Consider the following 13,570-nt stretch of genomic DNA (forward strand, 5'->3'; position numbering starts at 1 on the left):
CCCTACTCCTGCACATCATTACTCTCACCAACTTACCTTGAACCTCCACCCATCCCTTTCTATCTACATTATTTAATCCCCATCTCACTAGCCACCCCTCACACGCACCCTCATCCTAGTGCAATCATACCAACTAACAACACACAAGGGTAGGCACTTGGGTGTTTTATGCAATGTTCATGCAAAGATTCTGTTAATGTGCTGTCAAACATTGAAACCTTTATTTTCAACACTTTGCATTCTTGGACAGATCTGTGTGCACCTTTGGAAGTGGCTTAGTGAGTTGCAGTGAATGGTGAGACATAACGGTACCCCCTGCAATGGTCATGAGTGTGAAAGGAATGGCTTGGGCATTGTAGGGATGCTTTATGGTGTTGGTGTGAGGTGGCGCCAACCTGGCACATCATGTGGCAGCCAGGGTGTACAGCATCAAGTGAAGTAAATCTGGCCATGGTGAGGCCATCACTGGCCTCCTGGGCAGCAATGTGATTGTGCGCTGATGCCCTCTGTCCTGTGCAGCATCAGGTGATTGTGAGAAGGTTCGTGGTGTTGTTGGTGCTGCTGCTGTTGGGGCTGATCGTGGTGGGATTCTGAGGACCAAGGTGAGAGAGTTTCAAGCACACTCAGGCTGTTGAATAGATGGCAGGTGAAGTAGAGATGACAGAAGCGATCTGTCAATGGTGGGAGAGGTAATGAGTTCCGGCTGGATGGAGACTTGTGTAAAGAGTTGAAGCATTCTGAATCTGTAGTGGAAATGCAGTTTAGGGAAGTTAGTGGTTAAGGGAACATGTCTCAATCAGCTGGGAGCTTTGACTTGACATCTGAAGTTGTCAACTCATCAGCTGATTCAATGGCCACTGACCTCCCGCCTCAGCTTCACAGACGAGGTCTAGGCACAGCAGGAAACCGGTGGACGACCTGTCAAATCCAAAAAGCTGAGAAAAAACTATTGATAAGTGGTTGTAAACAAGCCACTAATGATTTTAATTGCCTCCCCCGCCACTGCGTGTCGGGTCTGCTCAGCACTGACAGATCCGACATTTAGTAAAGGCGCATGGCGGCGGGTTCACAGCGGGGTCCCGACCATCTGGGGAAAAAAAACACTTTCCCGCCTGACCCACAACCGATCGTGCCCGCTGAGCCCCTGCAAAATCCTGCCCAACTTGTTTGAATTACTTGCTTTCAGGATGCTCACATGTTTGTGTACCTGCTATTGTTTTGTTACCTGGAAATGTCATACCCTATTGGCGATCATTGCCTTTGGCTTTCTTGGTGCTTGTTGATGGAATTTGCCTGCCAATGGCTTGCTTGTCTGCACAATGTTTGCAGCCAGTTAAATTGGGATTTAAATTTCAGGCACTGCAGGAAGCAGTTCCATCTTTCATTACAACTCCCCACAAGCTTAGATATTGAATGGGGAATTTATATATACTTTCAAGGCTATTTGCTTTAATTAATTTGGTAACTGGCATCCAGTGATGTCAGCGGCCATCAGAGGAGAAACAATTACCAAATAACATGACAGAACGCAGGCTATAAATGGATTGGGAAAAAAGTGAATTCCAAGGCTTTGAAAATGTCACAGGATAGGGCAGTTCATGAAGAAGCCATACTTTTGGTATGTCAGTGCAGGAACAGAACAGGTTAAATGCAATGTGGCGGTCCCTCCACTCTGCCAAATGGTTTGTGTACTTGGATAAGGAATTGGCTTAAGGACAGAAATCAGCGAGTTGTGGTAAATGGCTGTTTGTCAGACTGGAGGATGGTAGACAGTGGTGTTCCCCAAGGGTCAGTGCTGGGGCCATTGCTTTCTTTGATATATATCTTCTATATATATATATATATATATAAAAGGATATGTCTCTCTGTCTGTCTCTCTGTCTGTCTCTCTGTCCGGCTATACAATTAAAAGTTATAGAGCGTACCTACACATATGTTATATCAAAAGAAAGCTCACCATTAGTGGACTCTTGTAGGCATATTTACTTTTTGGTCGGACAAAAATTGTTTGCACATTATACAAAAAACCTTCAAAATTCCACTCATTATCCACTCATTAGCATTGACTGACGTCAAGGGTGACCAATCCTGTGCCGTGATGATTGACCAATCCTACAGTTCAGTCACCTGATGGTTGACCAATCGGTGTGTGTGTGGGCAGGACTAATCATTTTCATCTCAGGGATCTGTCAGCCATTATACAGCAGCCAGGGCAGCTCAAAACTTTACTAATCCAGGTCAGTTTCTTTTATAAAAAAAAAAAAAAAAAGATTTACCAAAAATGTTTTATAAGTACTTTAACTTTCATCTTTGAAGGTATTAAAAGCTAGAAATGTTTAGGTTAAAAAACAGTGCAAAACGGGCCTAGGCTTCTCCAACTGCCGACAGCCCAAATTCAGTCCCAGGCGTCCGGCCCACACATCCACCAGGCCCAAAAAAGCCCTGGAAACTGCTGACAACCCAAATCCAGTCCCAGGCTCCCGGCCCACACGTCGACCAGCCCCAAAAAAGCCCTCGCAACGCGGGGCTCCCCTGCTAGTAAATGACCTGGATATTGGAATACAGAGTAGAATTTCTAAATTTGCCGATGACACCAAACTTGGGGGTGTGGCAAACAGTGATGATGATACCAATCGATTGCAACAGGACATAGAAAGACTCGCAGAATGGGCAGACAAGTGGCAGATGGAATTTAATACAGAGAAATGTGAGGTGATGCATTTTGGCAGAAGGAACAGGGAGAGGCAATATACACTTAATGGCAGAGTTTTAAAGAGTGTGCAGGGACAGAGGGACCTGGGAGTTAATATGGTCCCTGAAGGTGGCAGGACATATTGAGAGAGTGGTTAACAAGACATATGGGATCTTGGACTTCATAAATAGAGGTATTGAGTACAAAAGTAGAAAAGTTATACTGAACCTTTATAAAGTGCTGGTTAGGCCACAACTGGAGTATTGCGTCCAGTTCTGGTCACCACACTTTTAGGAAGGATGTGAAGGCCCTTGAGAAGGTGCAGAGGAGATTTACCAGAATGGTTCCGGGGATGGGGGATCTTCGCTACAAGGAAAGGTTGGAGAAGCTGGATTTGTTTTCATTAGAGCAAAGGAGGTTGAGGAGTGATTTGATAGAAGTGTACAAGATTATGACGGGTTTGGATCGGCTAGACGGGGAAAGGCTGTTCCCACTAGTTGGTACAAGGACAGAGGTTTTTGTTTGTTTCCTACTCGCCTGTTCACTCATCTCTATTTTTCCTTTCATTTTAAAAGAAAGACATAATTAACCTGGCATTAATTGTAGCTATATAGCGCCTTTCACCCCCTCAGGAGGACCCAAAGCATTTTACAGTCAATTAAGTACTTTCGAGGTGTAGTCACTGTTGTAAATTTCAGTTTACACTGGGAGCAGAGTTTACTCCCAAGTGAATAACGGTATGTATATTTATGAGTTATTAGTGACACTGTATTTTCCCATGGAAAATCTTACATTTTGAACCTGATTTTTAATTGTTTTTTAAAAAACAAACAAACACAAAGAACTGTACTTGCTAGTTACACAATTGAAGCCAAGTTGACCAAGATTCTCAATGAAAAGGTAAACCCTTTACTTAAACTTTTTAAAATTTGTTCCTGGGATGTGGGCGTCGCTGGCAAGGCCGGCATTTATTGCTCATCCCTAATTGCCCTTGAGAAGGTGGTGGTGAGCCGCCTTCTTGAACCGCTGCAGTCCGTGTGGTGAAGGTACTCCCACAGTGCTGTTAGGTAGGGAGTTCCAGGATTTTGACCCAGCGACGATGAAGGATCGACGATATACTTCTAAGTCAGGATGGTGTGTGACTTGGAGGGGAACTTGGAGGTGGTGGTGTTCCCACGTGCCTGCTGCCCTTGTCCTTCTAGGTGGAAGAGGTTGCGGGTTTGGGAGGTGCTGCCGAAGAAGCCTTGGCGAGTTGCTGCAATACATCTTGTAGATGGTACACACTGCAGCCATGGTATGCCGGTGGTGGAGGGAGTGAATGTTTAAGGGAGTGAATGTTTAAGGTGGTGGATGGGGTGACAGTCAAGCGGGCTGCTTTGTCCTGGATGGTGTTGAGCTTCTTGAGTGTTGTTGGAGCTGCACTCATCCAGGCAAGTGGAGATATTCCATCACACTTCTTACTTGCGCCTTGTAGATGGTGGAAAGACTTTGGGGAGTCAGGAGGTGAGACACTCGCCGCAGAATACCTAGCATCTGACCTGCTCTTGTTGCCACAGTATTTATGTGGCTGGTCCAGTTAAGTTTCTGGTCAATGGTGAGTAAGTGCCGCTTGATAGCACTGTCGATGACACCTTCCATCACTATTCTGATGATTGAGAATAGACTGATGGGGCGGTAATTGGCCGGGTTGGATTTGTCCTGCTTTTTGTGGACAGGACATACCTGGGCAGTTTTCCACATTGTCGGATAGATGCCAGTGTTGTAGCTGTACTGGAACAGCTTGGCTAGAGGCGCGGCTAGTTCTGGAGCACAAGTCTTCAGCACCATAGCCGGGATGTTGTCGGGGCCCATAGCCTTTGCTGTATCCAGTACGCTCAGCCGTTTCTTGATATCACGTGGAGTGAATCGAATTGGCTGAAGACTGGCTTCTGTGATAGTGGAGACCTCAGGAGTAGGCTAATATGGATCATCCATTGAACTGAAATGTACATAATTAAGTGCAATCATACGTTAAAAATAATGGGCCTGAATTTACGGTTGGAAGCTTCCCGTGGGCGGATGCCTCAGACTGGCAAAAAATCTATGTACTTACCTTCTGCCTCGGGATCCACGGAGACTCGCGCTCCTGGATTTCTATGCGTAGACATGTGTAGAGACCCACATATCCCAGGGGTGCAGGCGGTTCGCAAGCGCCCCTGGGATCACGTGGGCCGGCCCAACGAATGACAGAAGGGAATCCCCATTCATATTTATGGAGATTCTGTATGTACGGAATCCCTGTAAGTATGAATGGGAATACCCCAAAAAAGACCTCTGTACCAAATTTTAAAAAACCATCACATATTTAAAATGAATTAAAATGGCTTTTCATTTAATATTTAAAACAAAAATATAATTTTCTGAAAAATAAATTTACATTTTAAAGGGGCTAAAAATAAACTTACCTTATTTCACAGGTTTTTAAATGTATAAATTATTGAAAATGTTTTATTTTTCTGATTTTTGAAACTCTTACACTGGTAAAATCAGGCCTTACACCTGCTTTTATTTCACAGGCATTCGCTGGGTAGAAGTTGGGCAAATAGCTAACACTCCGCCTGCGGATGCCTTTTTCCCGGGGATACGGTGGATCGCAAGCTCCGGGTTTTGGAACATGTGCAGCACATGCCTAAACCCGTAACATGCGAGGCCCTTACGGGCGTGTGTGCACCTCGTACGCACCCGTAGGGGCCGCAAATTATGGCCCAATATAAGGCTAATTATGTTAAATCGTTTCAGAAAATTATTAAATGAACGTCACAAGGAACATTATCTTAAAAAAAATTACTCCCCCATAATTAGAAACCATTTAGTGCCAAATCATCAATGAATTATACATGACCAACATGTAATTTAAGGTAAGTCAAAGAATCTCTTGCATTTAGCCTACAGGGCAATACAATTCAAGATTGGCACCCACCTTTTGTTAGTTATAGCCTCAAGCTCAAAAATATTGAAGTCCCAGTTTTTTTCATCTTCAAGCAATTCTGCTACATGAGGTGGCACATCGCTTAAGGCAACTGGAATGGCAAAATGGCTGTGACTTTGCTGCAGGTCTGTTAGAATAAAGAAAAAGAAAAACTTAGAGTACATCCCAATACAAAGTGTCTTTATATCGAACATACAACATTGGGAAATCTGTACCCAAACTAAAACTGCTTCTGAACTATCTGCTGGAGCTGTCCTTTGAACCCTCCTACAGAGAGTGGACATCTATGACAGCACTTGATGCTTTCTCCAAGGGTGCACAGGTATCAATATGGTGACATCAACTTGTTGGTATCTGTAACTAAGCCACCTTTCATTCTTTGGGATGGGGGCAGCAAGTTGTTTTATATTTTATTCTTCATTCCTTGTCTCAAGTCTCTCAACAGCATACATCTTTCCCAGAGGTCGGGCAGACGAGTTGCTTCCAGGCCTCTGTCACTGCCCTTCTGAAACCAGCTGACAGGCAGCTCCATTGAGTTACCTCTGATTTTCATTCTCTTCCTAGGAGGAGCAGCCTACTCCATGCTTTCTGCTGACTGTGCACCAAGACCTCACCAAGGAGGTCAATTTCTTCTGGTCACAAAGTATTGCAGGAAGATTCCCTACATTTGCTTTTCTTACAAAATTGTAAGATCGTTAGAAAAGAGTCCATTTGCAATTTCACTAGAAATAATAATCTGTAATCTTCCTGCTATATTTATCATGAAAACATACTGACTAAAGGAAATCTTCCCCCTACCAGCAAGCAGTGGACCAGAACCTTTGTCCTACATTACCTGGAGCACCAATAAACTTCACCACATTGCTCCCAGTCACCCAGCAGGGCAGAGATTCCAGCTTCAAACCTACAGACCATTTCCATTATTACACCAACCCTAGAGTCAAAGCGGCATGAAGCTCACCTCTGGAGCCTTGGGTTCTATACAAGTGTGCTCCAGTAACGTGCAATCCATCAATTTTGAAGTCACCAATTTTGCTCTGGAGCTAAATCCTTACCACAGACATACTGCACAGAGTAAAATAGTGGAACGAATATGGTTTAGTGACCACCACTGCCCTTACAAATTCCTCAGACATTAACATCAGGAAATTATGCTCAGTATACTGGGAAAGAATAGAACAAGTGCTAATAATGCCCAGCTATGGTTTAGGTGTTGTAGACACTGGACAATTATACCATGTTTTTTTAATATGATGTGACAACATGGCAAGAAAATGATTCTTGTCCCTGATGTAAGATGTGTTGTGGACGTTTCTTGGCCTATTTTTCCATTAAAGACATTTTAACATGTAAAATGACAAGATGTTACTTGTGCTATGGACAGCCATTTCATATCACTGTCACACTTAGTTAATACTTTTCTGACACAAATATGCCAATAAGCAATGAGCCTGTGCAGCTCTTCTGCATGTTTCAAACATACATGTTGGTACTAAGTCTTAGTCATAGACAGGTTTTCTTTTCAATTCTCAATTTTTCCCACTGTTCGGACCTGTACTGAAAGACAATACCATGACAATAAATATTTTCACAGTCTCAAAACTTGAGTTAACTGAAAAACGCTGCCTTGTTTTTCACTGAGGAGACTATCCAGTGGAAACACCTGACCTGACTGGAACTACTGTAATAAACAATGGCCCAGAACTTGGTGTCGGGGGCTTGCCGTGCGTGCAAGCCCCCGATGTGCACTTACCCGGCGCGCCGACATCTGAAACCTGGCCCGCAGTGGATTTCCTGTCAGTGGCCCGGTTCTGACCCAGCGGCGTAGTTAGTGCGATGTGCCGGCTGGGATCAGGTGAGCACTGTTCAGCCAATCAGGGGAGGGGAAACTTCATTCATAAGTTTGAGTGTAAGAACTGTCAAACTCATGAAAAGTACTGCACCCCAAAACACTACTTAAACTTTAAATAACATTTTAAAAAACACCCCAATCATTAAATTAAGTATAAATAAGTTAAAAAAAATTTAAACAATAATTTTTTTTTTTGAAAAAAATAAATTTTTAATAAAAAGGGTCTAAAACTAAACTTACCTTATTGTAGATTCTTTAAAATAATAAACTTGTGGGAAAAAAATTCTAAATTGCACTAAAACACCACTTACCTGTAAAAAATAAATACTTACGTGTGCTTTTTACAAGCGTAAAGACCGGAGGCCTTTACACATGCGCAAATCCCCCAAAACAGAGGAAATCCAAGACGCACGCGCTGCCCCCTACAGCGCACGCGTTAGCCTCTTCACCTCTTGGGTTAGAGGAGAGGAAATGCCGGTTTTCAGCGCATGCGCTGTGCATGCTGAAAACCGGCATTTCCTCCGGCCAGACGCGTGAGTACCCCTTCCGTACTCACGCGTTTGGGGAGGAATTACTGCCCCAATAGCAAAACACTGCGGATGCTGGATATCTGAATAAACAGCCTGGCCATACCAATCTAATGCTGCAGTTGTTGGCAATATCGGCTTTTAGAGCAGTGTAAGGAAGCAGCACCGAGTTATACTGCCCATTTGCAACACTCAAAGTGAAGCCTTCAGCATGCATCTACAACAATACTTAGCCAGTGGTATCCAAACCCTGATGAAATTTTCAAGACCACCTCTTCGCTTACACTGAAAATTTAAAGGTGATCCAGTAAACCACCTGGGAGCTTTTTAAACTTTTATCACAGGTGTTCTCACTCTACTTCTGAATCGATCTGCATTCAAACTGGTTGACTTAAATCTCTACTGATACTGCACTCGTATAACATAAAAACACATTGGCTGGAAAATTCCTTACCTGCTCCCGCTCCACTGGTGTTATTTCACTGGAGGTGCAGCAGAAACCTCATTTATGCACGGATTTATTCGGTCTGCCGCACATGGGATTGGGGGTAAGGTACTGACTTGGATAGAGAACTGGTTGGCAGACAGGAAGCAAAGAGTTGGAATAAGCGGGTCTTTTTCCGAGTGGCAGGCAGTGACTAGTGGGGTACCGCAGGGATCGGTGCTAGGATCCCAGCTATTCACAATATATATTGATCTAGATGAGGGAACTAGATGTAATATCTCCAAGTTTGCAGATGACACAAAGCTGGGTGGGCGTGTGTGCTGTGAGGAGGATGCAGAGAAACTCCAGTATGATTTGGACAGGTTGGATGATTGGGCAGATGCATGGCAGATGCAGTATAATGTGGATAAATGCGAGGTTATCCACTTTGGTGGCAAAAACAGGAAGGCAGATTATTATCTGAACGGCAATAGATTGGGAGAAGGGGAAGTGCAACGAGACCTGGGTGTCCTTGTGCACCAGTCGCTGAAGGTAAGCATGCAGGTGCAGCAGGCGGTTAAGAAGGCAAATGGTATGTTGGTCTTCATAGCGAGAGGATTCGAGTACAGGAGCAAGGATGTCTTGCTGCAGTTGTACAGGGCCTTGGTGAGACCACACCTTGAGCATTGTGTGCAGTTTTGGTCGCCTTATCTGAGGAAGGATGTTCTTGCCATGGAGCGAGTGCAGCGAAGATTCACCAGACTGATACCTGGGATGGCAGGAATGACGTATGAGGAGAGATTGGGTCGATTGGGCTTATACTCGCTGGAGTTTAGAAGAATGAGAGGGGATCTCATTGAAACTTATAAAATTCTAACAGGACTAGACAGACTAGATGCAGGAAGGATGTTCCCGATGGCGGGGGAGTTCAGAACCAGGGGTCACAGTCTAAGGATAAGGGGTAAGCCATTTAGGACAGAGATGAGGAGGAATTTCTTCACCCAGAGAGTGGTGAACCTGTGGAATTCTCTACCACAAAAGGCAGTTGAGGCCAATTCATTAAATATATTCAAGAAGGAGTTAGATATATTGCTTAAGGCTAAAGGGATCAAGGGATATGGGGAGAAAGCAGGGACAGGGTACTGAATTTGGATGATCAGTCATGATCTGATTAAATGGCGGAGCAGGCTCGAGGGGCCAAATGGCCTACTCCTGCTCCTATCTTCTATGTTTCTATATCGAGAAACGGCTCAGCATACTGGATACACCAAAGGCTGTGGGCCCCGACAACATCCCGGCTATGGTGCTGAAGACTTGTGTTCCAGAACTAGCCGCGCCTCTAGCCAAGCTGTTCCAGTACAGCTACAACACTGGCATCTATCCAGCAGTGTAGAAAACTGCCCAGGTATGTCCTGTCCACAAAACCGGGACAAATCCAACCTGGCCAATTACCGCCCCATCAGCGTACTCTCAATCATCAGCAAAGTGATGGAAGGTGCTATCAAGCGGCACTTACTCACCCATAACCTGCTCACTGATGCCCAGCTTGGGTTCTGCCAAGATCACTCGGCTCCCAACCTCATTACAGCCTTGGTCCAAACATGGACAAAGGAGCTGAATTCCAGAGGTGAGGTGAGAGTGACTGCCCTTGACATCAAGGCAGCATTTGACCGAGTGTGTCATCAAGGAGCCCTAGTAAAACTGAAGTCAATGGGAATCAGCGGGGAAACGCTCCACTGGCTTGAGTCATACCTAGCACAAAGGAAGATGGTTGTGGCGATTGAAGACCAATCATCACAGTCCCAGGACATCGCTGCAGGAGTTCCTCAGGGCAGTGTCCTAGGCCCAACTATCTTCAGCTGCTTCATCAATGACCTTCCCTCCAAAATAAGGTCAGAAATGGGGATGTTCACCAATGAAGACTGCACAGTGTTCAGCGCCATTCACCACTCCTCAGATAATGAAGCAGTCCATGCCCACATGCAACAAGACCTGGACGACGTTCAGGCTTGCGCTGATAAGTGGCAGGTAACATTCGCGCCACAGAAGTGCCAGGCAATGACTATCTCCAACAAGCGAGAGTCTAACCACCTCCTCTTGAGATTCAACAGCATTACCATCGCCGAATCCCCCACCATCAACATCATGGGGGTCACCATTGACCAAAAACTTAACTGGACCAGCCACATAAATACTGTGGCAACAAGAGCAGGTCAGAGGTTAGGTATTCTGCGGCGAGTGTCTCACCTCCTGACGCCCCTAAGCCTTTCCTCCATTTACAAGGCACAAGTAAGGAGTGTGGTGGAATACTCTCCACTTGCCTGGATGAGTGCAACTGCAACAACACTCAAGAAGCTCAACACCATCCAGGACAAAGCAGCCTGCTTGATTGGCACCCCATCCACCACCTTAAACATTCACTCCCTCCACCACTGGCGTACCGTGGCTGCAGTGTGTACCATCTACAACATGCACTGCGGCAACTCGCCAAGGCTTCTTCGGCAGCACCTCCCAACCCTGCGACCTCTTCCACCTAGAAGGACAAGGGCAGCAGGCGCATGGGAACACCACCACCTCCAAGTTCCACTCCAAGTCACACACCATCCTGACTTAGAAGTATATTGCCGATCCTTCATCGTCACTGGGTCAAAATCCTGGAACTCCCTCTCTAACAGCACTGTGGGAGTACCATCACCACACAGACTGCAGCGGTTCAAGAAGGTGGCTTACCACCACCTTCTCAAAGGCAACTAGTGATGGGCAATAAATGCTGGCATTGCCAGGGAGGCCCAGATCCCATAAGCGAATAAAACAAAAAGGTTAGCAAGGCCATAAAAAAAGCAAACCAAGCACTAGGGTTTATTTCTAGAGTGATAGAATTGAAAAGTAGGGAAGTTATGCTAAACGTGTATCAAACCTTGGTTAGACCACACTTAAAGTACTGCGTACAGTTCTGGGCACCATATTATAAAAACGATATAGAGGCACTAGGGAGGGTGCAGAGAAGATTTACAAGGATGAGACCAGAAATGCAAGGGTATACATATCAGGAAAGGATGAACAGGCTGGGTCTCTTTTCTTTTGAAAGGCGGCGGCTGAGGGGTGACCTAATAGAGGTCTTTAAAATTATGAAAAATTTTGATAGAGTGGACACAGAGAGAATGGGCCCGATTTTCTGGATCGTGCGGGAAATTTTTGGGTTCCCCGAATGTCGGGTTCCGACCCGAAAAAAAAATGGGTCAGCCAGCTGCACGCAATTTTCCCTCAAGTGGCCAATTAAGTTCCAGTGTGTGAGCACCCTTGCTAATTGTCCATTTCCAGTCAGAAAGCCCCACAGTATGATGTCATCATTCGTGGTGCTTTTAAAGTGTCCAGCAAGCTTCTCCACCTCTGCAGGCTTCTCAACCACACTTGCAGAATGGCAGAGGAGCCTGCACCAGCTGCTGCCAGCAGCAGAGGCCGAGCTGCTGCCAAATTCAACGAGACGTCACTGCAGACCTTTGGTGGATGGGGTAAGGGCCCACAGGGAGGTCCTCTACCCTCGCTCAGGGAGGAAGAGGCCTCCCAAAGAGACCAGGGCTGCCTGGATGGAGGTGGCTGCAGAGGTCAACTCTCTGGGAGTCACCCGTCACACCTAGATGCAATGCAGGAAGCACTTCCATGACCTTTGTAGTGTATGTACTTTGCAGAAGGAACTATATTCTGCAGCCCCTGTATACTGCAGTACCAGTAGTGACCACCCCTGTATATAAGCCTGTGTAGTAACATTTGCATAGTAGTTCCAGGTTGTCTCCACTCAGTAAAGACCTGTTATAACCAACTCCTGCAGTCCGTGTCTCAATTACACACGGACATAATACTGGCGACGAGCAGATCCGAACTTACCTACAGTCTGCACCACCTCATGGGGATCCATCCCTGAAGCGAAGTTATCAGAGGTCGAGGCCAGAAGGAAGAAAGAAAAAAAAAATCAAACGAACAGAAGAAACGGGCGTCGACCGTGGGCATCCGCCTCTGATTCATCGGAGTTGAAGATTTGCAGGAGTGGCTGTCGAGAGCAGGGCTTGGTTATCCTGTCGATGGTGTTTCAGCTAATCGGGCTGGTGGCAGGTAGTACACTGATCCTTCCTGGGCTGCGGCGGTCTAGAGCTCGATCGGGTGGCTTTTCAACGGGGCCGAGCAGCGTTGTCGGGGCGAGGAGAGAGAGGGTGGAGCACACGGTGCGGCCAGTGCTACGAAGCCGGGCAGCGTACAGACCCGAGAAGAGGGAGGCAAGTGTCCCGCAGGGTTGCTCCGACGACGGGGAAATAATAAAAATTAGAAGCGCAGAAAGCCGCGAGGAGCTGCAGTTGCTACGGGAACCACGGAGAGCGGCGTTAGCAGCAGCGCGGGGGGGAAGTGCGCAAAGACCATAGGGCGTCGCCATCAAGGCATAAAACGCCAGCAACAGCGCTAGCAGCAGCGGAGAAGACAGAAAGCACGGGAGGCGCCATTTTGTTAAATCGGGGGAAGAAGGCAAAGCGCGGGAGGCACCATCTTAGATTTCCAAGATGCCGAAGACTGGCAATATCACTGCCTTCGATAATGCAATAGAAGACTGGACCACGTATGTGGAAAGAGTCGAGGTATATTGCGAGGCAAACGAAGTAACCGATGAGAAAAAGGCATTGGTACTACTAAACTTAATGGGCACAAGAACGTACGGCCTATTGCGGAACCTGATTGCTCCAGCCAAACCGAAGGCGAAGAGTTTTAATGAAATTGTTGATATCCTACAGGAACACCTAAATCCTACACCGCTGCTGATAGCAGAAAGATTTAAATTCCACAGGAGAAATCAGCATAAAGATGAGAGCAATGCTGATTACCTTACGGAACTACGCAAGCTATCAAAGCACTGCCAGTTCGAAGCAGGACTGGCAGATACCCTACGGGACAAATTTGTCTGTGGACTCCTGAGTGAAGGAACCCAGAAGAGGTTACTCTCAGAGAAAGAGCTGACGCTAGATAAGGCTTTCAGCGTGGCAATATCGTACGAAGCAGCAGCAAGGGGAGCTGCGGAAATACAGCAAAAGCCACAGGAATACGGCACCCATGAAATGACACG

General features: G+C 46.1%; 1 protein-coding gene across 1 annotated transcript in view; it reads right to left on the reverse strand.

The window, feature by feature from the left end:
• The window catches only part of pde8b (phosphodiesterase 8B), a 440,027-nt gene that overhangs the window by 26,497 nt on the left and 399,960 nt on the right, over window positions 1–13,570 (reverse strand). Inside the window, exon 17 of the mRNA XM_085982537.1 lies at window positions 5,652–5,787. Within this exon, the coding sequence (XP_085838663.1) occupies window positions 5,652–5,787 (136 nt within the window). The remainder of the gene's footprint in view (window positions 1–5,651; window positions 5,788–13,570) is intronic.

Source organism: Somniosus microcephalus, chromosome 1 (assembly GCF_052327205.1).
Source record: "Somniosus microcephalus isolate GS21.2 chromosome 1, FLI_Smic_1.0, whole genome shotgun sequence".
Classification (NCBI taxonomy): domain Eukaryota; kingdom Metazoa; phylum Chordata; class Chondrichthyes; order Squaliformes; family Somniosidae; genus Somniosus; species Somniosus microcephalus.